Here is a 27,609-nt window from a genome sequence, read left to right as displayed (position 1 = left end):
GAGGCCGCGGCGGGAGGAGCGGGCGGGAGCCGGGAGAGCGGAGGAGGCAGCGGCAGCGGCTCCGTGCTCGGCCGCCCCTCAGGTGACGCTCCGCCGGCTGGCGGCCGCCCCGACCGCGGCGCCGGCTACGGGAACGTGCCCGCTCCGTCCCGCCCCGCCCCCGGGGGAAGCGGCTTCCCGCGGCCGCTCGCGGCTGGGGCTCGGCGGGGGTGTGCGGGGAGGTAGCGGGGCAGGGGCTGGCTCCGAGCCTCGGCAGCGCTTTGGGCAGCTCCTAGCGATATCCTCAGGCTTCGGATAAAAAAGCCTTTTCCTGCCGAGTGTTGTGCGCGTTGCGGATGAGCTGTGGAATGACCTTAACTTTGGTTTGTGGAGTGACCTTAACTTTGTTTTGGTCCCTGTCTGGTTCGCTCTGCGGGTACCGAGGGTCCGGGTCTGCCAGTAGGTGCTATGCCTGAGGGCCGAGAGTCGAAGGAAAACTTTAGAGAGCTGAAAGTCTTTGGGATAAGGTTGTTATCTGGTGTGATTAGTATCGGAGGCAGGGGATTGAATTAGGTGATCTTTAGGGTCCCTTCCCCCCTAAGCCATTCCATGATTCTTAGCTGTTCCTCACCGAGCCTTTTGAAATGCAAAGATGAGCTTCCTGTAAAGTGCTGCTTTTCTCCCAAGGCGTCTTCTCATTAATTACCAGTTTGTCGAAAGGGAAGACGAAGAAGCTCAAGGTCTCTGGGCCCTTTACGAGTACCATGAATCGGGTACCTGTGAAATCAGGGACTTTCCGCCAGGAAATCTGTTAATGGCTTTGTAGCTCTACAAACTTCATCTGCCGCTGTGGATGTCCTCAGAGCGGGGTGAAAGGAGTGACTGTTTACTATTTGTGAGGAGCGATTTCCTCTTGTGGGGCGAGTGGTGAACATCTTGGAGTTACCCTGACATCGTGTCATGGATGTTTCGGTTCTGGCAGAGATGGGAGGGAAGGGCTGATGCCTTCTTTAGGCTCTGATGTGCTGATAATTGCTTAGATACTGTAGTGCTGCGTCTCTGTTCGTATGGGAACTAGACTAGGAAAATATTTGTTTTCATAGATTTCCCCTAGCAGACGTCGCGTTTCTGTGTGAAAAAGGATGTGTTGGGATAACTTACCCTGTCTGAATTATTAACTCTTTAAGTTGTTTGTTTTAATTTTCGTTTCACACCACATACGACTTTTTCTCCCCTCCACCCCAAGACTGGTTTTTTTTAACTCCTTTCTGTTAACCTTTCAGTAAGATACTGTAACCACTCTGCGCCCCTGAGGAAGGAGTGCCTTCCCAACCTCTCAAAAGGAGGTGAAAATTATCCTGAGACAGGAATTAAACTTTGGTCCTCTGACCTGGAAAACTCACCCAGTTATTGATTTGTTGTTTGGTGGTGGCTTGTGTTTCTCCCCTGTATGCTGCTTCACCTGAAAGGAGACTAGCAGACTCTCCTACTAAAGGGACAAAGCGCAGGAAGTTGAGCTCTGAAGTCCTCTGCTCACAGTTTTACTTCCCTTTTGCATGTTTTCCAGCCTCCTTATTCTGAGGAAATCCATCCTTAATTAGTTTTTCCACCAGTTCCTGAGTTTTCCTGGCCTGACTGTAACAGCTCATCTGTGCTGGTGCACGTATGCTGTTCACTAGCAGCTAAACACATCTGCTGCAGAGTTTGTGCCAAGATGAAAAAAGATATCAAGCTTGGAAATGTGGTTATATACATGCCTGTGAGGTTTTCTGGAAAAAAATCTGCAAATTGTCCCTGGTTGGTGCTACATCTCCAGAGATTCTTGAGTTGAGTTTTGTGGAGAGTATTCTGGGATAGCACTTTTGATCAAATTAGAGACTCCCTGTCCACTTGCCGTTAGCTGAGAATTTTGTTTTCATCCTGCATGTGGTGCTCCAGGTGCTCCCTGCTGGCAGCTCTGCCCCCAGCAGTGACCTTTGTCATTGACACTGGTGTAGTTCAAACCTGATTCTCTTCCTGTTTTCCCTTGGTTTGCAACGCAACCATTGTCTGGCCAAGCAGAACACAAGGATCCATTGAGGAAGCTGCTGCTGCAGCAACTGCTGAGAACTTGACAAGGAAGGGGCTGGGCTCAGGTCAAATATTGCTGGTGATTCCACAAAGTAAACCTGCCGCATCTCACACGAGACAAGTCTTGATGTCCACCTGGCTGTCAGAAAGGATTGCAAGCGCTTTTTGTAATTTTAAAGATTTTGCAGACGCTTAAGTCATTTTAAGTAGTAATAAAGTCTGTAGGGAAAAGAGGGTGGTGTGGGGACATGCTTTGGTTGTGGTAGGGGAACTTACTTGGTCACTTTGTTCCTGTACTGCTTGTAGTAAGGGAAAGGAAGTGTGATTAACAGTAAATGACTAATTCAAGTGTGTGCTGAATTTCCTCTATCCTTGCTCGGAATTCATAACGAAGGGAAGAAAGACTGACTTCAATATAAAAAAGGCTATGAAAATATATTATCGAACAGTAAATGAGATTTTTGTCATTAATTATTTCTCCCCTTTTCTGATCTAGCTAGGTAACCATGGCAGGTGATGACTGTGTAAGGAAACGCCAGTCTGGCTCCACTGCAACCTGCAAGACCCCTGAGAATGAAGAAACAGAGAGGAGACCTGAGAATGAGAGGTCCTTTCAAAACTCAAGCAATGGTGAGACTCAGTGGCTCAGCACTGGTTGCATCTCTGACATGTGATCTCCTTTAAGGTGCTCTTTCTACTCATGGCTCTGCCTCTTTGCTCCTTCATTTCTCTTTTTCTGTCTCTGGGAGGGCTGAAGGTGGAGCTCTCTCTGTCCCAGCTGCACCCCTTCAGCAGCTGTGGGTTGTTTGGGGTGCCGTCCTGCAGAGATTTCTCTCAGGAGCTGTGCACTGCAGTGCTTGCAGGGATCTACAGCAGTGATTAATTGTCATGGGAGGAAGAGATTCATTAATGCTGTAAATGGTGCAAATGCCTCCTGGCAACACTTTTGAGTAATCCTGGGAAATGCTTTTTCTGGGACTTCGTCTCGCTTCCTTTACAACCTTTAAGTACGTGACACCTCAAGAGGGAAGGAAATAGTCTTTAACACACCAAGCTAAGGTGGTGTGTCCACCTCGCAGACAGGGGGAGGTAGGATGCCACAGGGAATGATTCTCTGCTGCTCTGGGATTCTGTTCAGGTCAGGACGGCTCCCTTTTATTCAGACTCAATCTTGGCCACCAGAAAACTGAGCAATAAAGGGTTGTGTCTGTGTTCATTTGTTTTGTGGTCACCTTTAAAGTTATGTTGGCTTTGTGGAAGGATCACAGCTGCCGTGCCCTGTCCTTTGGGTTGCAGGGACAGTTGTGTGGCACTGTGAGTGGTTTTGCCTGTGGACTCTGTGACCCTCTGTAATTCCTGGTTTATGCTGTACCACACTCCAGCCCGGTGATAAGGAGGTTGGAGATGAAACTGCAGCTTGTTTCCTTTCTCTTTCTGGGACAGATTAAGCAAAAAGCTAAAGTAGTTTATCATAATGTGAGTACAAGATCCAAAACCCTGGTGCCAGTGACTCAAGGAGGTAATTCTCACTGTTATGCTTCTGGATATCATCACTATTTCGACAGTACTTCTTTCAACTGATATGGAAGTTGGAGCAAGCTTAAGTTTAGGACAAGTCAGGTTTCTTATTGAAAATAAAATGCAGTGGAGAGAAAGCCATCCCACGAACTGCTTAGAGAACTGGGATTTTAAGACGTTGGTGGCACAGTAATTTTAATTGGATCAAATGGGACTGTATTAGAAAATTGCAGGGAGTTGGTGTCTGCTGGAATCCAGTGATGCAGGGCTTGGGAGTAGAGTTCTACCACTTTAACCTTTTTGTGTGTGGAAACTCCTTAACTATAATGAGTGGAGGGTAAGTAATAAATAGAGCAGTGATAATTAGGACTTGATGGGTGGGTGTGCCTGTCTTTGCAGGCCGTTCATTTTAACACCTCTGAGATGTGGCAAAACCTCAGTGCAGGTGAGATACTGTGAGTGTGTAGCAAACATCGTGGGGTAGATCTCTTGGAGGTGTCCATGTGCCTGGTGAGTTGGCTTGGAACAGTGCAGTGTGGTTTTAATCCAATACAAACTGCAGTGAAGGACAGCAGGGAGGAATTCTGGTTAGTCAAGACTTAAGTGCATCTTATCTGCCAAGGCAGCTGCCAGTTGAGCAGAGGTGTCACAAAGCGTTACTTTGCTCAGCTTAGTGTTGGTGACAACAGGAATAACACAGGGAGGTAGGAGGCATGAGTCTGATCATGCCCTGAGGCATGGGGGAAAGATGCATCCCTCTGGCCAGGAATTCCTCTGTACAGGGGAGTTAAATCAGCAGCTCTGTGACCCAAAGGCTGAAGTTTTATGAAGCTGAAGTGTTCATGAGTTGCAGACAGTGGCCTCTTCATGTAGTCCAGGGTGCCTGTGTAGGTAGGACTTTGATGGCTGAGGTGGGAGAATTTCTCAGAAGAAGCAGGCGTAAATGTTTTTTCTCTTTCTTTTGTCCTGGCCATTCTCCCCTGAATAGCTGTTTCTAAGGCATTAGTGCTGATGTGCACAAAGGCAGCGTGAGGCTAATGATCTGCTGTCTGGCAACAGCTTTTTTTGTATTGTAACAGCTTAATGCTGGGTGTTACTAAGAGTTTTAGACAAAATGCATCTTTGTGGCAGTCAAGGGATTCTAGCCAGGCCAAGAATGTTGGGAAGTAAATATTGTAGCATGTTTGTGGCAGTTATTGCCTTAGAAAAACTAAACCATTAACGTGATTACCCACCCTTGATCCTCTCTGATTATACCTAACACAATCTGCTTTCTGCAGTAAGAGTTGAGGTGTCAAGGGCCAACTGACTTGTTTCTAGAAGTGTGTGAACTTTCTACAGAAACTTTTGGGCCCTTAATCCTTCATTGAAACTCAAATCCATTGGCTGATCTGAAATTACTTAGAGGAATAATTTTAATACGTGTATTGGCTTTAGAGCCACAGTAGGTCTGACTCTTCCATTTGTACAGTTGAAGTTTTTTGTTTTTTTTTTTCTTGATTGTTCAATGCTTCTGAAGACTGTCTCATTGTTTGGGTTCCAAGATCAAATAGTTTTTACACCTAATTTTACAGAAGTGTGGAAATACTCATAACTTGGAGATTGCCAGAAGATTTCTTCTATGCCTTGATTTGTTTCTATCTTGTAATTATTCGGCCTGCAATTTCACTTTGACAGAGTAGCTGAACTTCAGTCTTGTATGTCATTTCTCCTCCTTGAATTAGCTCCAGTGTTGTAATTAAACAACTAATTTGGTCCTGGCTTGGAGTCAGCAGATGATCTAGATGGCAATAATCCCCTGTCAAAAGCCAGGCTTCCTTAACAAGATTAGTCCTATATGTTTTCAGCAGGAGATACATAGAGAAATATAAAACTGTCCTGTGTAATGGGATATTGGTATCCCACTGTACCAGTCACCTGGAATGAGCATAACAAGCTGCATGGACAGATCTTAAAAGGCTAGAGAGCACATGGATCACAAGTGTGCACATGAATGCCTCTGAAATGCTCAGAGAGTGTGTTCAGAGCAGTAAAATGGTGGGTTTGGAGTCTGGTCTTGTTTGCCCAGAAATCAGGGAAGGACTGTGTCTCTGGGGGCTGATCTGCAAACAAGCTGTGTGGTATATCTGTTTGGTGTGAGTAAGCCTGATTGGTAATGCTGATCTTAGAAAGGAGCTGTTATCTTCCAGTGGAGAGGTTACTATCGATCATCCCTGGTGATGCACAAAAGTTCATGGTGAGGCACAAATTGTGTGTGCCTACAGAGAGATGGAGGAGGAGAGAGCTCTCCAACAGGGAGCAATTTGGAAGGATTTAGCCTTTGCTGCATGACTCACAGCAATGAGTGTTCAGTGTTTCAACAGGCTTGTGGATTAAGCTACTTGAATTGAGTATCTGGGATGTGTTTCTGAGAGATAGATCAAAAAGCTGTTTTGTCTAGGTGGATTCTGGTAATTCTAGGGGCTGTCATGTTCTGCAACCTGTGGGTTGGATGAAGGCTCAGCAGTTTCTTGTGAAGAGCCTGTGGGCATGGTAGCATAATGTAGAGAATGCTGGTGTTCCTGCTAGTGAAGAGGTTGTTTGGGTTCCACGTCCCTGCAGAACTGACGGTTTAAGCTAAATACTTGCCCAGCTGCAGTGCAGTGACCTATGGCCTGTGGATTCTATAAACAGATCAGCTGAGTCTAGTCATAACTTGCCTCTACTTGCTGAGTGGCCAAATAAATTACCATAAGTAAGAATAAGGGTTGATTAGCATCAAATGATTAATGCGTGCTGTATGGTAGCAATATGGAACTCCTCCCCTCTTTACAGTAGCCCTGCACTAGATTGGCTTTAATATTGCTTTGCTTCTGATAACATCTTCAGTGTTTTTGGAGAGGGAGCCTTTAAATCCGGATGACTGACAGTAGTGAAGTCCTTCTGCCTGTGTTGCTTTAACCTCTTGAATGGGAAGTTGTCTTACCAAGTAATAACAAAGCTGGTTTTTTTTGGATCCCAAGCTGCAGCCCCAACATCATATGAGTGATTCTCTGCTCTACACATTTCAAATGTCACTTATCTGTAACACATGCAAGAGTGGGTTGAAAAAGGGACAACGAGATCCTTTAGAAAAGGTACTTTGGCAATCTTGTGAAACTTTAGTTGCTCAACTTCTCAACAATTAAGATGCTTTCTCAATCTTCAGGTGATTTTTTTTATTGGCTTGGTTTTCAGAGAGAAACAAAGCTTACAATTAAATTGTTCGATAATTTTTTTCTTTTGACTTTTGAACCTGCTTGGAATTCAGTCTGTACAGAGGAGTCACATTCTAAAAGGATCAAGCCCAAGAGCAGTGGTCCTCTAAAGATCTTGTTAATGTCCTTGCTGATGGAAGGGAGCCCAATGCCATGAAATAAAAACTTCTCCCTGTGAACAAAGCTCTTCCAAAAGCAAGCCCTGCTTAAGCCTCCTCTGAAATTCGCCACTATTTCATACTAGTCTTCAAGACAACTTTCTCATGACTTTGAATATATTTTCTGTCCTCTTTAGGCATATCTCAATTTCTTTTAAATGCAAAGATGTGCCTCCTTGTATGGTGCAGCCTTGAGTCCATTTTTCTATAATGCTGTTGCAATCGCAAAGTGATACAGAGGGATCCAGGCTTCATTTGCAGGGTCAAAGGAAAGTGAAAATTTGGACTTCTCAGCAGTGCACATTTCCTTGTAGACTCAAAATCATGTGATGAATCTCTTCTCCAGTGACCTGACAGAACGCAAGTGGTGTCTTGTGCAAGGGAAGAGGAGTGATTAAAGATGATGTGCTTTTTCACTGGTATCTGCCTTGTGACACAGCTGGGTTTATGGGGTGATGTAATACAACAGAACTGGGTTGGTTTGGGGTGGGTTTTCTTCTGCAGAAGATTTTGTGTTGAGAAAGACAAGCTCACAGGTGAGTTTACTTTGGCATATGAGTTGCTTAGACTGAAGCCATGGAGATCTTGATTTTAAAACCTGTTAAAAGGTGCTGTGTTTCTAATCTTTTCTGTGCATGCACACTAGTATGGGGGCAATTAAAGTGACAGGAGGACACTTTAAATTTAGCAATTACAGCATCAGCAGCTTGGAGACTCTCCTTGTTTCTTGTACAACTATTAAAGCTGGACATTTGGTATATGTAAAGCTATACCCAATTTTAAGGCCTTCTAGTCTAAAAGGGTGCTGCTTTATTTCCAAAGTGGACTGTGCCTAGATAGTTTTTAATGTAAGTTTTTAATGACTGAGGTTTCAAAGGCAAGATCTGACAGGAAATATATGGCCAAAGAACTAGTTATTTTATTTTTAGCTTATCTTAAAAAGGAGATAATGCAATTCCTTAATTCCCAAGTGTCCTGTCCTCTTTGGCTGTTGTTGAGTGGCTTCCAGCAAACTTGATATCCTCTTGAAGACTGGCAGCTGGGTAAGGGACACAAATTCTTAGTTTTTTGAGGGGGAAAGCTAGTTGTTCTTTGAGCTCAGCAGCTCTGTTCTGCTTTCTAGCAGGTTAGTACAAGGTGGTTCTTCCCATAGTAGTAATAGGAGGAGTGGGCCAGGAATGCACTTGTGGAGTGGCACAGTGAGGGAGTAGAACCACTGAGAGTATCTGAAGGAGAGATACAGTTCTGCTGCTTGTGGAACAGCTTAAGGGTTTTTTTAAATGTTTTGGGAGAGAATCTGTTTGAGACCAGCAAAGTGCATGAGCTGAGTGGGCCAAGGGTATCTTACATTCTTCTCAAATTGTTTTCCAAACTGCTGTGGTTCTGCAAATGTAACAGCACAATGAGCTTAAATGCTGAGGTGTTTGGGTTTTTTTTTGTCTTGGAGGTGAGATGCTTAGCAACCACAAGTTCTATTTTTGTAAAAATGGATCTTGGATGCAGCCAAGATCAATGGTGTTACGCAGTTTCCTTGTTTGTTTTAAATTAGAAGTCTGCTAAGTAATAGGCAGTTCTTGCTGGTCTGCCCTTAGTCTGTAGCTTGTGTAGAAGATAGAAAAAACCCCAAAATTCCTGCCTGATTGGTGGGAAGGGGAATTAATGCTAACAACTGAGCATAGCTGCACTGAAGACAAAGTTTCTTGTGTTGTACTCTTTTCCAGTACTGGAATTGGAGTAACTTCTGAAGCAGGTCTACCTAAAAGACTTGAAACTCGTTGCTCTAACAGGTTAACTGAGACTCCTGAGCATCACAGAAGCACTTCCTGCTCTGAAAACAAACCTGCATTTTGTGTAGAGGCTGTGCTCATACAAGGAGGCCACGTTGTGCACTGTCATAGTGCTGTCAGTCTGTTTTCCTGTCTCACAGCAGCACAACTTTGGCACCTCTACAGCAAATCTGTTAGCTCATGCTGCCCTGGAATCTTATTAGGGGATCACTTCAGTACCTTCTTTTTCTAAAAGCGATAATGTGGTCTTAGAAACCAAACATGCAAGTTGTAATGCTGGCTGTGTGTTGGTGTGTAAGGTGGTGCTGTAGCTACAAATGCTAAAGGATATGAACAAGGCAAGGTTTGCTGCAATCTTTTCACTCTGACTGGTATTTTAGGGGGATGGATGCTGCTGCTTCAATCTTGATTTTCCTTCATGTGCAAGACTCTCTGCTTTAAGTAACTTTCTCTTCTGTGTTGTTGTTATTGGAGAAGTGAAACACCAGCTGGTGGTTGTCCTAAAACACAGCTAGTCCGAAATGTCTGACCTGTGGGTGTTGTTCCTCTCGATGTCACAGAAATGACATCTCAGATGTGGTTTTTAATGCAAATGAAAGGGGGCATTTGAGGCTTTACCTGTTGGCCAATGGTGCTAGTAATGAAAAAAGTCAGATTATATTGCTGGCAAGGTAGACCTCACTGTTTATTTAAACAGTGAACCATATTGAGGAACACAGTCACACTGATATCTAGCACTTCTCCTGGGGGATAAAAGGAGTGGGAATAGCCAGATTTGAAGACAGAATAACTGTCCAACTTGCCATTCAGCCTGTCTTAGAGCTGATCGTGGTATTTTACTGATAGCTGTGACTGACTGCCTTGTCTGTTGGCAATGTAGAGGCCTCCAGAGAAACTAACTTTGTCTGGTTAAGATAAAACCCTGATAAAAAAATCAGCACACTTGGAAATGACCTTCTAAGGGTCGTTCTGATTGCTGCTTCAAGGCTGAATAGGGACCTTGGAAAGATTTGCAAAGTTGCTGATGAAAAATAAAATCCAGCATGCTCTCAGCTATTGACTGCCTCAGTGCTGTGATCCTAAAATACGTGGTCATAGTTTATGAACTTCCTGCAGCTTTGATTTGAGACCCGATTAGAAGTCAGAAATGCTATTGAAATGTTGGTGTCTGACCTACTGTATGCTGTGCTTTTTGTGTTTTCAGACATGCAACTAAAAATATTCAATATCTGCTTTCCTTCCTTAGGCTGGGTGGATGTCGACCATGTGATAACAAGGAAAATGCAGCTCATAGCAGAAGCTGAGGTAAACACAATACTCGCCTGTGGTGGGGAGCGGGACAATTGACCCTGGAAGTGTTTTGGAGAGTCATTAGCCCTGGAACACAAATAGCCCTGTTTAGAGTCCTAGTTTGAATGCAGTGACTTTTCCACAGCCCTCTTTCTCTCTCCCACTTTGCACAAGAGGGGTAATGTTACCTAATGAGGTTCTGTCTTACTTGACCCCAATAGATTGAAGTCCAAAGATAAGAATGAACTTTGAGACCTGTAAATAAAATGGAAATGTCCTTACCACTAACTTTTGGCAGTGTGATGATTAGCCAGCCTGCTTGCATATATTGAGCCTTCAAAATGCTCTGTGTCCTGCTTTCCATCGAATAAAGGGCAGCATGGAGCCTGCATCCCACAGCTTCTGCTGCCCTGGCTGTGGAGATGACCTTCCCGAGCTTTGCTCTCATTCTTTTTGTCAGTGAACAGTATCCTCAAAGAAAATAGCACTGGGTGTTTCTGGCACCATCTGCATCTGTGTGGGCTGCCTTTGTCTTAGATTATATTAAGGTGATTTATGCCCAAATTAAATGAAATTGGCTAAGGATGAACTGCACCCTCCTTGTTAACCATTGTTTTGTGGCACCCGTGTCCTTCAGGGCGAATTGCCCTGCACTCTTGCATAATTTTATTGCTGAAAATTCCGTGGTAAATCTGAAGTAATCTAATTGTGCCAGCTTGACATGAATAGTAGGGAGTGGAGACTTTGAAGACAGAGAAAAATACCTTGCACCTTTGAGATATTTTCCTGTTTCACTTTTTTTTTTCTCCCTACCTCTAGATGTGGTGTGTCATTTATAACAGACCATTTTTTTTCCTGAACCTCGTAAAATTCAGCCCTTTGGAGGGGTAGTCAGCTCAGAATTTTATTTTGGATGTTGTCTTATCCTGTTTATCCTTACTGAGAACAGGAGATCAAGCCTGGTAACTTCTCTGCAGACAAAATAGTCGTTGTTAATCACTGTGTTGGCAGTGGGTGCTTGCAGGAGAAGGCTTTCACTGTAAAGCACAAGTAGCTTTGGAAGTTCCAGGGAGCACTAGCTGGTTGCAAGAGGACAATTTGACCTTGGATTTCTTTCTTCAGGAGTGTCTCTTTTTCTTTCTTTTTTTTTTCTTTTTTGGTTTTTTTTTTGTTTGTTTGTTTTTTGTTTTTTGTTTTTTTCTGGTCGCCAGCTTTGAGAGACAGTTCATAGAAAAAGTGATTTCTTACCCACAAAGAGAATCCTAGAAAACCAGTGGTGTTTTAATTGCTGAAGTTTCTTGTAAAATACAGGAGTTCAGATTTTAAGCTTTGAGTTTGTTTCAGGTGCCTCAGGGATGAGGGGGGAAAAAAAACCCCACCCTACTGCAAAATACCTGAGAATTCCTGGAGTGCTGGGCCCTTTTGTTGTGGGAGCCACTGAACAGAGGCTTGGATTGCAGTTTACCTTTTCTGTGATAGGTATCTAAATTCTAGGCAGATGCTTGACTTGTAAACTCTTGGTCAAGGTCTAAATGGGATTTGTAGGAGCTGGGTGATAGTCGTGCATAGGCATTCTTCAAGCATCTGCAGCTTAAAAGTCCAGTCCTTTATTCATTCTACACGGAGTTGAGAATGGTGTGTTCTGTCACTAGGTCAGGGCTGGGTGTTGTCACGTGTCAGTGACAAAAATGACTAAATCTGTTAGAATGACTAAAGTTCTGGGGAGCTGTTGCAACTTTATAAGTAAGGGTTACGTCCCTTAACATTCTCTGACTTGTCATCAATTTTTTATTATTGGCCAGCTTCTGCTTTTGATGGCATAGCATTCTTTTAAGGGTTTTTGGTTTGTAATTACAGTTAGTTACAATTACTATAGGGTCTGTACTCTGATTTGTATTTTATTTAATCTATTAAGAACTCATGCCAGCAGGCTGCCAGCCAGAGGGGAGAGGTATGTAAGGAAATATCACCTGCTAAACATCTCCTCACTCACTAGAGGAGAGGTTAGGCTAAGAAAGGGAAGACACTATTAAAACAAAAACAAAGTGTTTTGATGGGAATGAGTAGTGCTTTGTTTAGCATGGAAATTTGAGCACTCCAACAGAAGTAGGTACTTCTATTTGACTTTTTTTGTGGGGATATGTGCATGTATACTATAAAATTAGGCTGTACCAGAGAGCACCACTGTCCTCTGTTACAGGGTATATTCACAAGTACTCAATACTTGTTTATTTTTTTTCCTCCTGTTTTTAAAGGAACAAGTTCTTATCGCTTGCAGAGACAATCCCCTGCCTCCCAGAAAAGCAGTATCTAAAAGTAACCAGATCCTAAGAATTTTGAAAAGCACTGGTAAAGCTTATTTAGTCTATTCTGGAAGTTACCAAATAGGAGAAAAAATGTTTTTTAAAGTTAAATATTAATTTGCTCCTACTCCTACTGCAGCTTTTGTTTCAAGAGATTTCACTAGATCTGACCTCTGTAAAATGGGAGGAGTGTGGAGTTCTGATCCATTGTGACTTCAGGGTCTTCTGCTTGTATGTGATCTCACTTCAGATTGTCTTGTATTTTCTGCCAGAGAGTTAAAATTATTTGGCTGTTGTCACATTAAATAGGAGCATTTTGTAAGAATACATCATCTGTTCATGTATTTTATAGGACCATGGAATAATTTGGGTTGGAAAGGACCTTAAAGATCATCCAGTTCCACCCGCTGCCATGGGCAGGGACACCTTCCACTGTCCCAAGTTGCTCAAAGCCCCATCCAGCCTGACCCTGAACACTTCCAGGGGCAGCCACAGCTTCTCTGGGCACCTTGTGCCAGGGCTTCCCCACTTTCAAAGGGAAGAATTTTTCCTAACATCTGATTTAAACCTACCCTCCGCCAGTTTGAAGCCACTGCCCCTTGTGCTGTCACTACAGTTCCTCATGGAAAATCCCTCTCTGACTTCCCTGTAGGTCCCCTTCAGACCCTGGCAGGTGCTGTGAGGTCTCCACACAGCCCTCTCTTCTCCTGAAACCTCCTTGAAAACAGTTGTTTTTTTTTTTCCTTTTCAACCTTCAAGATGAGAAAGTAGATAGGAGCTGGGAATTCTGATCTGGGAAACATATGTGTTTCTTGAGCAGCTGATCAGTAGGAAGAGCAGATGAAATGATGGTATGTAATTATCATGTAGGAAGACTTGCACCTTGAATCTGGAGGCAAACTGGAAAAATCTTGCACAAAGGATGGTCAGACAAACATGGCTAGTAAACAGTTGCATTAAGAAAACAAAACAAGATGTGCAATTCCATTTTAAATAATTTCTTGAAACTTGCCTTTTGCCTGTGCTGAAGGTGATGGCTGTCTGGCAGAGTGTTCAGAAGCTCAGGGTTTGGCTCTCAGCTGTGCTTCACCACTAGGCTCATCACATTTAGTGTTGGAGAACTAAACGTTAAGGAACTAAATTCTCAGAACTCTGATAAGTCTTCTAAAAGGCCAAAGCAATTCTGTGTTGAATCTGATGGAGAAGATAAATGTTATTCAAGGTCCTCTGGCCTGAGGTGTATGAACAGGCCAGGATAAGCCCTGGTCTTATCCAAGTAGTCTCCAACTGGTGGCTTATGGTACAGAAATGTTTTCTTGATGCCCTGCTCTGTCCTGCTCTAGGATAAAAAGGAATAGAAATAATTTATAAAAATGTGTCCAGCAAGTTAAACAGTTTACTGCTGTGGTTTTACTCTGTCAGCAACTGAAGCCAGCTTTCATGAAGGAGGTGGACAGTCACTTCACAGAGTTTGTGAACAGTTTGGTGGCAAAATCAGCACTCCTGGATTCCTCATCTCCAGCCTCCCTTTTCCCAGCTTCCTGTGCAGAGAAGGAACTGCACAAAGCCAAGTAAGTCCCTTTTAAGCTGTTGCTAAAACAAAGTTATGTTTCCTGGAAGCTTTATTTCCTTTTTTTTTTTTTTTCTCAAATGTTCTCTTCTCTCATTGCAGGAATTCGAGGGCCCCTCCAGAACATGGGAAAATCTTTACTGCCAGGAGATCCCTCTTGGAGTGAGTAACTTAACTTCATCAAAGTAATTCCATCAAATGCACTGAAAATACCCTTGATAGCAAACTAATGAGCCTTTGCTTTGAGGTACTTTCCCTGCCACCACCCACAGTCTTATGTTCAAATCCATGGGGATTAATCTGTTCAAGCTTCTCTCTTTCTAAAATATCTGTACTCCATCTTGCAGATATAAATCTTAATTACAGCCCTCTCAGTACCACTGGGATCATGGCTAATTATCCTTTGTCTGAAGATAAGCTGAGGAAGTGTCTGTGGCACCCCAGTTGTAACTTAACTCTGGTCTCTCCCTTAGTGAGCTGTTTGAAGTGAGTCACATCAGGACAATCTACCACATGTTCATCGCTCTTCTCATTGTCTTCATCCTCAGTACACTTCTAGTGGACTTCATTGATGAAGGAAGGTGAGAATGCCTTGGAAAGACAGGGAGAAGTGCTGGGGATAGCTCTTCCAGAGTGCCAGATGCACATGAAACTGCAGGATGGGGCAGAAAGAAGGGGGAATCCTTCTTGGGGTGTTGTTGGAAGTGTGGGTTTCAACTTGGCATACTTAAAATATTCTGAGTTCCTGTTGAGAGGGTGTGACCATTTCAGATTGGAAAGCTGGACATTAGGAAAACATGGCTAACTGATGTGTTACCTGAGAATTGTGGCCACACACTTCAGCCTAACATGCTTAGTTCCTCAGGAGGCTGGCAGAAGGGAATGTGGAACACTTTAGTCGAGTGTCTTTAAGGAGACAGCAGCTTTCAGCTGCTTGTGTTGCTTGAAGAAGGACTCTGCTTAGAAAAACTTTAAATACTTCAGCAGTCCTTCCTCTGTTTAAAAATGACAGTTCTGGAACACTGTACTTGTACCTAAATAAAAATAGAACTTTGTTTTTCCTGGGGAAAAATCTCAAGGATGTTGGCAGCGCCTCTGCTAAGATAATGCTTTGCAGGTAGCCCGTTGTGAACGAGATTGTGAAAGACTGCTTTCCTCACACTTACTTGTTGCTTAAATAGTATTTTGGCAAGCTGTAGCTCATGTACACAAGTAGGATTACATGTTTATCTTGCTGATTATCTGCTCTTCAGTGTACAAAACCAGAGCTGTATCTTGATTATAATCATTGTCACTTTAGTCTGGGTATAGAACAGGCTCGTGTGCTATTGAATGTTGTTTAGCTGATCCTAACTCACGTGTGAATGGACACTGGGGGAGAATGGGTATTTACCTTAAAATCAGCTAGGGCTTCATACCCTGATTACTTTAAAAATAATATCTCTGGTTTTAGCTAGATCTGATCATTTGGATCCAGTTTGCAGTTGAGTCTCCATCTGAGGAATTACAACTTTTGCTGGTATATTCTGTACTGTCATCTTCTCTGGTCTTAGTTTAGAAGAGCAGCTTATTGTAGGAATAAGCTCTGATGAGTGTGAGAGGCAGTAAAGTTGATCAGCTTTTTTGTTTATGTCCTCATGTTTTAAGCTTGATTAATGGAGTAAAGCACCTGGTGCACACCAGTTGGCCATATTTGGACTGACCTTCTAATGACCCTGAGCCTTTTCGGTAACTGCTAAACGGAATCCACGTGGCATGCCCACAAAAAAGGATTAAACTAGGTTTGAGTGCTGGTTGTTGAAATACCCCATGCCAATAAAGGCAGGGGAAAAGCCTCTTTAAGCTGAAACCCCTGGGGAGAACTGAGTCTCAGTGCAGTAGTGATGATGTCCTGGGAGTGTTCCCCAAAAGCTGTCATGGACCCTCGTTCAGCAGTGGATTGTTCAGTCACATGCTTGTTCTCAGGAGGGATGAGCTTGAGCCTACTCTTAAAGTACATGCTGATCTTAGAGATGTGCTTAAACCCTGTGGGATTTGAAGATAAGCTGTGCCTGACGGCCCTGATGGCATCAGTCCTTCTCTTATTTTCTGGAATACTTGAGGGTGGCCACTTGAAGCTGCCAAAGGCTGAGCTGAAATTGCCACGGTCACTCCTATCCAGACTGTCAAACAGTTATGATCTGGAAGCTTTGTGTTTTGTAGGCACTTAGTGGAGCAGAAATATTTCTAATCAAAAATGGACACTCAAAAATTGTCTCTTTCCTTGTGCCTTCTAGGCTGGTCCTTGGATTTGATCTCCTGGTCTTTGTTTTTGGAAAGTTCCCAGTTGTCTTCTGTACTTGGCTGTGCATGTTCAGTGCCACAGTAGTTGTTCCATACAACCTTTTTGTCTGGTGGGCCCAAGGCTATTCCAGTTCCTCCCATCGTGCAATCCACTCCTTCTTCTATGGGATGCTGTTCACACTCTTCCAAATAGCTGGGCTTGGGTTTGGACCAACCTATGTTGCTGTGTCCTATGCCCTGCCTCCAGCTTCCCGCTTCATTGTAATACTGGAACAGGTAAGTCCTTACCCTGTACCCTCTCTATCCTAGGATACACTGAATTTTATTTTCAAAATGGAAAGGGTGACTTTGAAAGTGACTCCTTTCCTGAAGGAGTCAAATGTTGCTTTTATGCATTAAATTAAGCCAAGGCTGTGGATGCAGTATCTCTGAGACTTGAGGACAGTTGCATGCAGCAAATCTAGTAAGAAAGAGTAGAGAATAAACTTCATTTTGACTTGGAAACCACCTGTGGGTTTTTACCCAATATGTAAGATTTTACTGTGTGTTTTCCTGAAATTCCATTTATTTCTGGTTCTCTTGTGGATGCTAAGTGCTTAAAACTAATTTTTAGAACATGTTGTGCCATAGTGCACAAGGAAGCTGTGACGTTCCTCTTTAAAATTAAAAACAGAACCCCAAAAAAGTAAGTACGTGGTCAAGAAGTGGTTCCTGTTGGCATTTCTGTTCTCAGGAAGCAAGTGTCTTGCCTCTAATCAGAACTTGTTTGGAAGTGGAATTTCTTTTGTGGCAGGGAGCAGGGGAAGTGTGTAAGAGTGGAGGTCTGGTCAGTCCGTCAGGTTAAAACAAGGATGGTCAGGGATGAGTTTTAAGAATTAACTTTGGACTGGCCCTACTTTTGGTTCTTCAGCATTAAAACAAACTTGAAAGAAAAACCTGCTTGACAGCTGTAGACTATTACCTTATGCCCAGGTAGTGATAATTTCTGTACAACACATGTAACTTCAAGGAGTCATCTAGGCTTTGAAACATCCAGGCCTGCTGAAATGGAGAAGGGTTTCCCTTCAATTTTAAGTTAAAGCTGATTAGTGACTTGCTGGTGTTATTCAGAGTCCTTGTGTATGTGCGGTCCTGCAAGTGTAGATGAGATGTGTTTTGACTTTCCTAAGCCATGGTTGCTGCTGCATGTTTCCCCTCACAGAGTTTGGAATTCATGTCAGTTAAACATTCTTGTGGACAGAGGATGTAGCCCTTTCCTTGTAAAAGGCCTAAATAGGAAAGAAACCAAAATGCTGAAGGTGTTGCTGTAAAATGCTTGACCCAGTCTTCACTGGAAAGTTGTAAAAATGAGAGCACTAAGCTGCTCTTCTCTTGGCCTTCCAGGTTCGTCTAGTTATGAAGGCTCATTCCTTCATCCGGGAGAACGTACCCAGAGTCCTGTCCTCGGTGAAGGACAAGTCTGGTGAGTAACTTGCCCTGCTTCATTTCACATAGCCAGCTCTAGCTTTCCTTCCATTGCTTTGAGCTGCCCTCATGAGGGGGAGAGGTGGGATTTGAATGGGTGACTTTGGATGGGGAGGTTGAAGGTTTTGCATCATCATTTCAGCCTGAACCTTTTCATTTATCTTCAGTTGTCTTAGACAACAAGCTAGACTGTTCACATCTAAGTCCTCTCTGGATCTTAAGTCTTTGTTCTCCAGGATTCCCTGTTTCTGCTTTTAGGAGTAAAAGGTGTCTAGATGTTGCCTGCAGATCTCCAGCTCAGTGCACTAGTTGAAGTGACAGCAATCATAGAACAAAAGGTCTTTTAAGCAAGGCATGCTGGAGCTGACTGGACTGAACCCACATGTTCACAGGAAAGGAAATATGATACCAAGGTGTTAGCAGATAGTTGATTACCCTCATTTGTTAACTGTCCTTCATGCACACCATCTGAAAGGTCAAGTTTGTTTTATTCTCTGCAAATTCCATACCTTTAGTTCCACACTGAGGTTTCTGAGGTGAGAAGGGTTCTGTTTTGTGAAAGGGTACTGCAGAAACTGAACTGTCAGTAAAAAGATTGCAGTGTTCTTTTGTTTTTTATTTCTCCCTCTTCCCAGGCACAGTACATATTCCCAGAATTTCTCAGTACCTGTACTTCCTCTTTGCTCCCACCCTCATCTACAGAGACAACTATCCCAGGTAATGTGAGTAACAACAGAATACTAAAGTAGTCTGAAAACTGAAGTCAGCATTAAGTACCCCAGGGTGTGATTGGTTTATAACTTAGACCTTTTATAAAGAGGTGGTTAAACTGGCATGGGCAAGTCTTGCTCATGGAGTTCTGCTTTTATTTCTTTGGGAAACTCACTGGAAGTTAAACTAATTACGAACTTGCCACAGATTGTATAGTCATAGACACTTCCTGCAATAGGAACCTGTGTGTTTTATGTGGTGCTAATAAGCAGCCCTGTCTCTGAGTTTGAGGCTGAGGCCTTTAAAAATGGGAACTCCCAAACTCTTCTTTACATTGCTGGGTTGCTCTTGGGCAGTGTGAAGTCAGCAGTCTTTCACACAGCTGTGGGCAGATCCCCACCTCCTACGGAACTGGACAGTGCTGCCCTCCAGATACCTTCCCATTTATGGAAATGCTGAAGCTTTCTGCTGTAGTTGAAAGTGAGGAACCAGAAATTTGGGCAGACATCCCTTGGATGTCAGGAGATTAAGAATTCTGGAATTCAAAGGCCATTTTTTTTCAGAGAATACGCCAGTAAAATTGTACAATCCTTCAAGTAATTGAAGGGAGGGCTTTGCTGCTTTGAGGTCCTGTTCAGCTGTGATATCCTGTTCTTTTTCCTAGGAATCCCACGATAAGATGGGGCTATGTAGCTACCAAGTTTGCACAGGTGAGTGGTGCAGCTTTCTGCAGGAGGCACTTTCGGAGATCATCTAAGATGTGTTGCTCAGCAGCTCTCTCTTTGGCATTAAATCACTCTACTTGGCATGGGCCTACCAATAAAGAATGCTTTTCAGTGACTAACAAATAAACTGTGATTTTGCTGCACTAATTGTTGTGCCAGAGAGAAAAATTAAAAATATTTGCTTAAACAAGCCTCCAGATAAAAAAAAACTGTGTGTGTGTAGAGCAACACCATGCCCTCTTTCTTCACCCTGATTGTAGTGCAGTGGCACAGCTTCCTCTCTACAGATATTCAGAGCAAATTTGAAATAACAAGACCTGGAGTCCAAATCCTTATTTGAGTTCAGGGTTGACTGGTTCTTCACATTTGTGGTTGTGAACTGCAATAGTTTCTTGTGGATGTGTTTCCAAGTGATGACCTTTGCTGTCACACAATGCATTTATGGTTTAAAGAGAAAAAAAAAAAAAAAAAAGGCAGCATGAGCAGGCCTTTGGCTGCTTGCTATTGGACAAAGAGGATGACAGAGCTCACACCTGCCTTACATCAGAGTATTTCAACAGTGACTGGCATTTTGACCTCAACATCCACAACATCAGTTCGTGAGCCAGAGAAACCCTAAGGTGCTTTGGCCTGTAAATGTCTCCTTTGGAATAAAATAAAAATAAGCTTTAATGTTAGATTTAACTACAGTAAGTACTTTTCAATTATTTCCGCCCTTATCTTGGATGTAGATCAAGGGTACTTCTCACACCTTGGCAGTGGCATGGATTTTTGGTGTCAAAACATGTGAGCTGATAGGACTGGGAAAAACTGGCAGCTGCTGTAGTAGAAAAGAGAAGCTGATTTTGCTGCTGTCTGTCAGCATGCTCCAGGGATTGCTGTGGCTTTCCTTCTGCCTGGATCCTTACGGAGGTTTATTGGCAGCAGTGTAAAATAAATTATTTTGGCTTGTGTTGGCAGCTGCTCTTCTCTCCTAGAGCTGGCAAGTGGTGATGTGTTAATTGTGCGCTCCTGTTATGAAGTCAGGTTTTGGGGTATTTCTGTTCCAGGTGCTTGGTTCACTTTTCTATGCCTACTACATCTTTGTGAGACTCTGCATTCCCCAGTTTCGCAACAGTAGTCAGGAAACCTTCAACCTTCGAGGGCTGGTCCTCTGTATCTTCAACTCCATCCTGCCAGGTAAGGCCCAGATCCAGGAGTGACTCTTATCTTTGTGGAAGGGAGAAGTGCTTCATTTGAGATCCATTCATGACAGGCAGAGATGAACAAAGGAGATTTTGTGGGCAGACTGTGGCGTTAAGGGGTAAAACTTCAGAATCAGCAATGCAGAATAAAAGCTGAGTTTGAATTTAACTGCCTCCAAATCAAGTTGCAGGCTCTGGGGCAGCCCTGCTGCTGCCCTCTGGGGCGAGCAGGGCCTGGTGTGGTGAGAAACTGAAATACTGTTGTGTTGCCTGTACAAAACAGTAGAGCTCATCTGTGTCAGAGCCTATAGGACCAGTTTTTGACTGTGTTAGGTGCTCTTGCTTGAGGCTGAGAGAAAACACTGCAGAACTGGTGTGGATGTCCCTTGTTTCCAGGTGTGCTGATTCTCTTCCTGGTGTTCTTCGCGTTCCTTCACTGTTGGCTCAATGCGTTTGCCGAGATGCTGCGCTTTGCAGACAGGATGTTCTACAAGGTGAGAAGCAGGGGATGCAGTAAAGCTTCTGAGAGTCATTGGCATAATGGAAAAATAAAAAGGAGGAAACTGAAGTGTTTTACCAAATAAAGCAGCTGTGGGATTTTGCTTGGTTTATACTGTTAAGGCTTAAGTTTGTTGCTGTGCTGTAGAACGGATTTGATTTCTGCTTGGCAGTCTGAGTTGCTTTAAGGTGAAAACACTCTGTGCACAAACAGAAGCAACCACCAGACCTACCCAATAACCCTCTTTTTGTTCTTCTATCACGTTAACCACTGCAGTTTGGGACTCCAAGTAGAATGTTGAAAGTGCAGTGGAAAGCTTGGTCAAAGTGTTATGTTGACTTGGTATTATTTTGTTCAATATTTTTTCAGTTTGATATCCTAGAAAAGCCCTCTAGGATGTTTTGTAGCTAATTAGATTCATAGTCTTTCAATTGTCCTTTTAGGACTGGTGGAATTCCACATCCTATGCAAACTACTACAGAACTTGGAACGTGGTAGTACATGACTGGCTCTATTACTATGCCTACAGGGACTTCCTTTGGGTGAGTAACAAGATGGTGTATTCTTTTGTTAATTAAACGTTCAGCTTCTAGGCAGAATGGTACATTAGTCAAGATGCAGCATCCCTGACTGTTCAGAAGCAAAAAAATGTTTCATGTCAGCTGTTGTGGGGAGCCACTGTGCTTTTAGAGGGTTCCATTGCTCGTTTCCAAGTGCTTAATGTGTGCAAAAGGTGGGGCTGAGATGTAGGAATGCAGCAACTGCCTCTGCTGTCAGAACTGATGTTGCACTGTTTCCATGAGCTGTGGTAGGTATTTAATGAGTGGGCTCAGCACAAGTACTAATGCAGGGAGCCACAAATGTACCTGAAGAAAAACATCTAAACCCTGAGGTGCTCTGTAAGGCACTTAGAATTTCACATGTGCCTCTTGCCTGGAGGAGAACCTTCTTAGGAAAGAAAATGCAGTGTGTTGCAACAACCAAACAAAAACCACAGCAGAGTAGTTCCTAATACTTGGCATTCTTCTCTCCCAGTTTTTTGGTAAGAAGTTCAGAGCAGCAGCCATGCTGTCTGTCTTCACCGTGTCAGCTGCTGTGCACGAGTATGTCCTCAGCATCTGCTTTGGCTTCTTCTATCCAGTTCTCTTCTGCCTGTTTTCATGCTTTGGAGGTAAGTTCCAAGGAAGAGTGTGTGGGAGTGGCTGTGGGGTTTGGGGCTTTTTCTATAGAAGCATGCTTTGTGCTTTTGATAATGATGCCAGCTGTTCCTTCAGCACTAACACACAGTGTTATTGCAATTGTGAGTCCAAGCTTTGTGAATGGATTTTTTTTTTCAGTAGATACACACCTATATACAGAGGGTTTGGAAGCTTGGGGCTTAGATGATCAAGGTCTTGGTGGTTAGGAAGAGAGATCTATGTTTAACAGCACTACTTCCTCTTTGCCAAGCTGAGTTCAATTGCTGTGTGTCAGCAGCTTGTCAGTCTTCCTCTATAAAGTCACAGTATAAGGCAACTATTACTTCCCTACTGCAGTGAGGAAGAGTCCGTTTAGAAGTCACAGCTATTGCATTTCTTTTTGTGTTTTGAGTTAGAGGGCTCTCATAAACTCTAGGCCACCCCTGCCACGCCTTGGTGACCAGTGTAGCACAAATAATGTTGATCCCCAGAGGCACACAGCTGGGCTAGCTTGTTGGCAAACTCATTGGGAGTAAATGTCAGAATCAGCTTAGAGTATTTGCTCTGTTATTCCAAGCATAATCAGATTTTCATGCAGTAGCCTTGTTGCTCCAGAGATCAAGTGAAAGGAGGGGAAGATCCAGTAAAATCAGTTGGTTTTTTGATTCTTGAATCTTAAGTTCAAGATTAAGGATAATAATGCTGCTCATTTCTCCCTTTTTCAGTGGTCTTCAACTTCACCCTGAACGACCGCCGGAAAGGGCCCTTCTGGAATGTGATCATGTGGACTTCCCTCTTCCTGGGCCAAGGTGTCATCATCTGCCTCTACAGCCAGGAGTGGTATGCCCGCCAGTACTGCCCCACGGAAAATGTGAGTGCCTGGCCCTTCCCAGGGATAACCAGCTCTGGGAGTGACTGTCCTGTCTTGCTGTGCAGGAAGAGTGGAAGTTAAATGGCATGAGCCTTTCTGCCAGTGTGCTACATCCATTCCTTAGGAGTTATTTAGCCTAAAAGCTGCCTAACAGAAGTGTTTTCAGTAGTGCTCCTTCTGTGCTGGTGGTATCTCACTGCTGAGGATGGTGTTACCCCATTTCTGAGGATATGCTAGACCTCATTTAGGCTGTGGCAATGGAACTGCAACATTTGGCCAGTGAAATTAGGAGAAACTTTTGTAGAAGGCCCACACAAACCCCACCTGTTGTGCCTCTCCCAGGCTAGAGTGGGTGGTGGTGTGAGAAGTTGTTAACTGTAGATAGTTTAGGGTTTTGGTGATGTTTTCTCTAACTCATTTTCTTGGTACCAGATTCTGTTCTAGAGAACTTCCTGCTGTCCTAGCTGATTTCAGTTTTAACCAAAAGGTATCTTTTGCCAGCCTCTCTTTTAAGTATGCTTCTCCTCAATTAAGAGTTTGCCATCATAAATTATTTGGCCTTTTGATACAATAGGCTGCCAGGCACAGTGTTTAGCTGATGTAACAGAACTTGTGGCTGTACTTACACTTCCAGGCACTGCTTAGTGAGGGCAGGAACAGGGTTGTAGGGTGCAGACATGTGGTTTGATCTTTCCTGTTAGAGAAGTTTGACTCCAGCAGCTCGTACCACAGCTGGTGCTGTTGGCCTGTGACTAATTTACTGCCTTTCCATGTTTTGCAGCCCACGTTCTTGGACTATTTAAAGCCACGCTCATGGTCTTGTCACACGAGTATGTGAAAATGGAGTGCTCTGGCCATGTCATCACAGAAAAACAGAGGTGCCCGCCAAGAATTTGGACCAATGCTCTAACTTACTACAGACTTTTTCTAAGGGAAGTTGTGCCTCCTGATTATTGGGGAGAAACTAATTTTTTTAAACATTGCTGGAGCAAACCAGTTGACCTGGATTGCAACAGACTTCAAAGGCAGCATCTATTACATGCTGTCCCACTTTGAGCCATTTCCATGCCAGTAAAACATTGAGGTGAAGGTGGAATCTACTGGAATCTTACTCATCCAGGGGTCCCCCCAAGTTGCTGCTTTTTTGGACAAGAGGCAAGCTAGTCAAATTTGCTGGTAGCTCATTGTTGGTATCCGTCCATCTTTCTTAGCCATACCTTTGCAATTTTTTTTTTTCTCCTTTTTGGTAATGGGATGTCTACAAAACTTCTGTTCTTCATGATCCGTCCTGTCACTGTGACGTGGAGAAGTGGCAGAGCCACAGGGTGTTTGCCTCCTTGCTCTGAAGATGGCCAAAGTTTTCCTGGCTGGCTTCAGACTGCATCCTGTGTATGCTGGCTGCCAGCAGATATAAAATCGGCAGAGCAAGAGGGATTGTCACTGTGCTGAGTCAGGTTCAGAAGCAGGATGTGGTGTATGCAGTCTTTATACGACTTTTTACACCAAAAATTTGTTTTCTCTGTATTCATTTAGTTCCCAACTGCCTTACAGCATTTTTGTTCTCTGAAGGCCCTTGTGACTTGAGGAGTACTTTTTCTTCTTGCTCTTCCTTTCTCCTGCTCTAGGTAATCAGTTCTTTTAACAAAGTTAACTTGTGAAAGAGCTTTTGTTTAATTTGGAAGGTGCTTTAAGGTATACAGGTTGTTAAGGGTTTCTTTACTAAGAAAAACTTGAAATATTATGACCCAACTGTAAGAAATGGGATCAACTTTACAGGTACAGAGCATGATCTTGTTTGAAATGGCCACATGCAGTTCAATGTGCCAGCACACCTTGCCTGTGTGTATTGGAGAAGTTTCTAATGCTGCTGGGGAATGAGGATTGGCCCAGAGCTGCTTTTTCACCTGCCTGTTGTCTGCCCTGACATCAGAGAGGGCTTCGGGTGGAGATCAGCTCCCTGCGTACTGCCTTCTTGGTGAAGAGGTAGGGCACCCTCCCACACACACCAACAAAGGCAGGGCCCTCTGTGAGTTTGGTGTTTCCGTAGCAATTGATTACAGTTCCTTCAACTCCCTTGTTCTGTCAGGTGCTAAACAGAACAGGGAGCTTCCAGAGTGTCTGGGTACAGATCACTCCAGTTTTACTGGAACTGTAGCTCCCATTACTGGAGACAGGGCCACCTGATGGAGATATCTTAACTTTGGTGAAAAGGGCCACCTGACAGAGGTACCAGAACTTTGGTGACAAATATTTTAGAATTGCTCAAATGTTATTAGAAACTGCCAGTGGAGAACAGCATTTCCTTACCCTACAGCCCTGGGTATTTCATACCAGCAGTATTGGGACCACTGATGGACTTGTCTCCTGAGCCACTTCAGACTCTCCTTTGGGTTTCTGCTTTCACTAACCTCAGTCAGAAGTGATTTTGTGAAAGCTAGGGAATACTTCAACTCTTCCAAGTCTTCAGTAAGAAGGAATCATGCTCTTGAGAAAGGACATTGTACCAGGTCAAATTTGCCAAATAGTGTTTCTGTGTGAGGTTCTCCTCTGAAAACACCTCCTGCCAAAAATTGTTTGATGAAACCGTTGAAGTAATCTCAGAAGAACTATTTGCTCAGATTTGGCAGTATTCATATATAAAATCCTGAGAATTAAATGGATTACGTTGTCATCATTTAGATTGAGTAATGTGAAATCTTTCACCACACCTTTTGTGGGAGGAAAGAACAGAAGTTCTGGAACAACTAAGCTTCCTTATTGAAAAAAACCAGCCAAAAATACAAAAAAGCACCCTTTGGCCAAACAGCTTTGCCACCTCCTTGGTATTAGATGAGATTCAGTCCAATTCGTTTTTGTTTGGGGCTCAAAACACTCAGAGAGGTAACTGCACTCAAAGAGGGTGGGATGGATGATGGACTTGGTTTGCCATCTTGATACAGGTGGTGGGTCTTGAGACAGTTTAAGTGTTTTCAAAAAGAGACCAAAGGATGGCACTTTGTGCCCTGTTGTGGTGTTTCCCTCACACCTGGCGCTGTCATATGCCCAGAAGGAATATCAGCATTTACTGTGTCACCATCATCACTGTTTGAAGCCTGAGGGCTTGAGCATCTGGCAAGCAAAAGGCAACCAGAAGGGGATGCTCAGCTGTTGGAACTAGTCTTAGTTTTTGACAAGTTGAGGTTTTCAGCCTTGTAGATCAAGGCATCTAGCAACCGTGCTGTCAGGGCATTTACAATTTGGATTAATTTCAATTTTGTGGGTTTTTTAAATTACTTTTGAATGTGGGCTTATTTTAATTTTTCTCAAGAGTGCCGGAGGGGAAATACTAAGTCTTTTGCACGTTGCTTATTTAATTAAAAGTCAATTATGCCACATTTGAATTTCTTAGACTGCAAGTGCCAGAGCACTTTACTAGAGCAGTGCGATGTTCTGGTCAGTGGTGAGGATGTAAAGGTTCCCAACCTGCCCATTATGAGCTCTTAATGTAATGTAATATATTATATACTGTTTTCTGTGGTTCTTTCCAACACAAGAACTGTGCAGCTTGCTTCCATGGTAACTCCCTCAGTTGTGAGGTGGGAATCCTCCAGCTTTGGAATGGCAGCCAGTACAGCTGGAGCTCCTCGCTCAATAACCTCATGAAAATCAGTGTTACTCTGTCAAAATGCATCCTGGTTTTCATGCAGAAAGCTGTTTGTTCCTGGGAAGACCAAAGCTCTGTGGAGCCCTCATGCCTAGTCCGTCCTTTCTGTTGGGGTGTGTGGCTGCCAGCCTGGGTCTGAGCTGTGAGTTCTGTGCTCTCCCGTGACAGCTGTCCAAGGACAGTGTGTGCTGTGGTGGGAGCTGGGGGAATTCCTGCTGGATTTGTTCCATATGATAATGCACGGATTGCACGTGGCCTGCCTGCTGAAGGCAAACTGAACTGGTTGAGCTCCCACCTCTGAATGCAGATGTGCCAGAGGGACAGCAGAGTCCAAGAGTTCATGTGCTCTGCAGCATCAGAACCTCGGAGGCGGCCTCGGCTCGTCCTTTCTCCTGCTGTCCCCAGCCGTGGTGGCCCTTCTCTGGCTGTGGCAGGGGACACCCCAGCACCGGCCCTGGCACTGGCACCAGCCGTTCCACGATGCAACCTGTACGTGTTCTGTCAAGTACAAGAGCTGTTTATAATCTACTGTATTACAGCAGTTAAAATATATTTTGCTATTAGGGGAGGAAAAGAAATTGCCTTGGCCTGTGTTTTTTTTTTTTTTTTTTTTTCTCTGAGGCTCCTGGTTTTGGGGGGGGTTACAAGAGGGCACAGAGGATGGGGTTGGTAGCAGAGTAAGATATGTTGGGTTTCTCTCCTGGGAAAGGTGGCTGTTGTGGTGAGATGGTGGGAAGAACCTTGTGAAGGAAGGGAAGCCTGGAGCTGCCTGTGCCCACAGCTGTGTCCTGGGTGGGGCTGCATCTTCCTATTTCCAAGGTCGGGTAGGGGAGAGGGATGGAGACATTCATGCCATAGCAGACCCAGGCTTAGAGGCAGGATCATGGGATGGTAGAGGAGAGATCTTGGCTGGGTGTGGGGGGAGAAACTTTTACACAAGCCCTCCTTGAAGTTCTGGAAACCAGCATGAAATGTCCAAGGTAAAATACCAGGTGAGAAGGGAAGTTGGGGTTTTCTAAATTTTGTAACAGCCATTGCTTTGCTGAGAGGGGAAAGGACATCCTTGAGTTGCAGGACAGGAGCACAGGGAAGGAGTCAATAGCTCTGGGGACAGACCAGAGTTTCTCACCTCTCCTGACT

At 43.8% G+C, this 27,609-nt stretch overlaps 1 protein-coding gene across 1 annotated transcript; it reads left to right on the top strand.

Annotated features, from left to right (window-relative positions):
* SOAT1 (sterol O-acyltransferase 1) lies at positions 1 to 27,609 on the top strand. Its single transcript, XM_066192145.1, has 16 exons — positions 1 to 82; positions 2,546 to 2,679; positions 9,995 to 10,053; positions 13,764 to 13,912; positions 14,014 to 14,073; positions 14,385 to 14,492; positions 16,188 to 16,470; positions 17,578 to 17,656; positions 18,294 to 18,375; positions 19,034 to 19,079; positions 20,144 to 20,273; positions 20,675 to 20,772; positions 21,221 to 21,319; positions 21,813 to 21,948; positions 22,681 to 22,826; positions 23,608 to 27,609. Exons 2-16 carry the CDS (start codon positions 2,556 to 2,558, stop codon positions 23,662 to 23,664), a joined length of 1,656 nt encoding a protein of 551 aa, XP_066048242.1. The 5' UTR covers positions 1 to 82; positions 2,546 to 2,555; the 3' UTR covers positions 23,665 to 27,609.

The sequence above is a fragment of the Chamaea fasciata genome, unplaced genomic scaffold (assembly GCF_029207755.1).
Source record: "Chamaea fasciata isolate MVZ Bird 193981 ecotype frontalis unplaced genomic scaffold, bChaFas1.0.hap1 SCAF_10, whole genome shotgun sequence".
Taxonomy (NCBI): domain Eukaryota; kingdom Metazoa; phylum Chordata; class Aves; order Passeriformes; family Sylviidae; genus Chamaea; species Chamaea fasciata.
Note: the sequence above shows the minus strand (reverse complement) of the source record. Positions and strands in the feature narration are given on the sequence as shown.

What these genes read in the sequence shown, in the direction of transcription:
- SOAT1 (XM_066192145.1), top strand. Translation starts at nt 2,556, where the DNA reads ATGGCAGGTGATGACTGTGTAAGGAAACGCCAGTCTGGCTCCACTGCA. An exon ending in CTCGGTGAAGGACAAGTCTG is followed by an intron (nt 17,657 to 18,293) that starts GTGAGTAACTTG and finishes CCCTCTTCCCAG; the next exon opens with GCACAGTACATATTCCCAGA. An exon ending in CAGACAGGATGTTCTACAAG is followed by an intron (nt 20,773 to 21,220) that starts GTGAGAAGCAGG and finishes TTGTCCTTTTAG; the next exon opens with GACTGGTGGAATTCCACATC.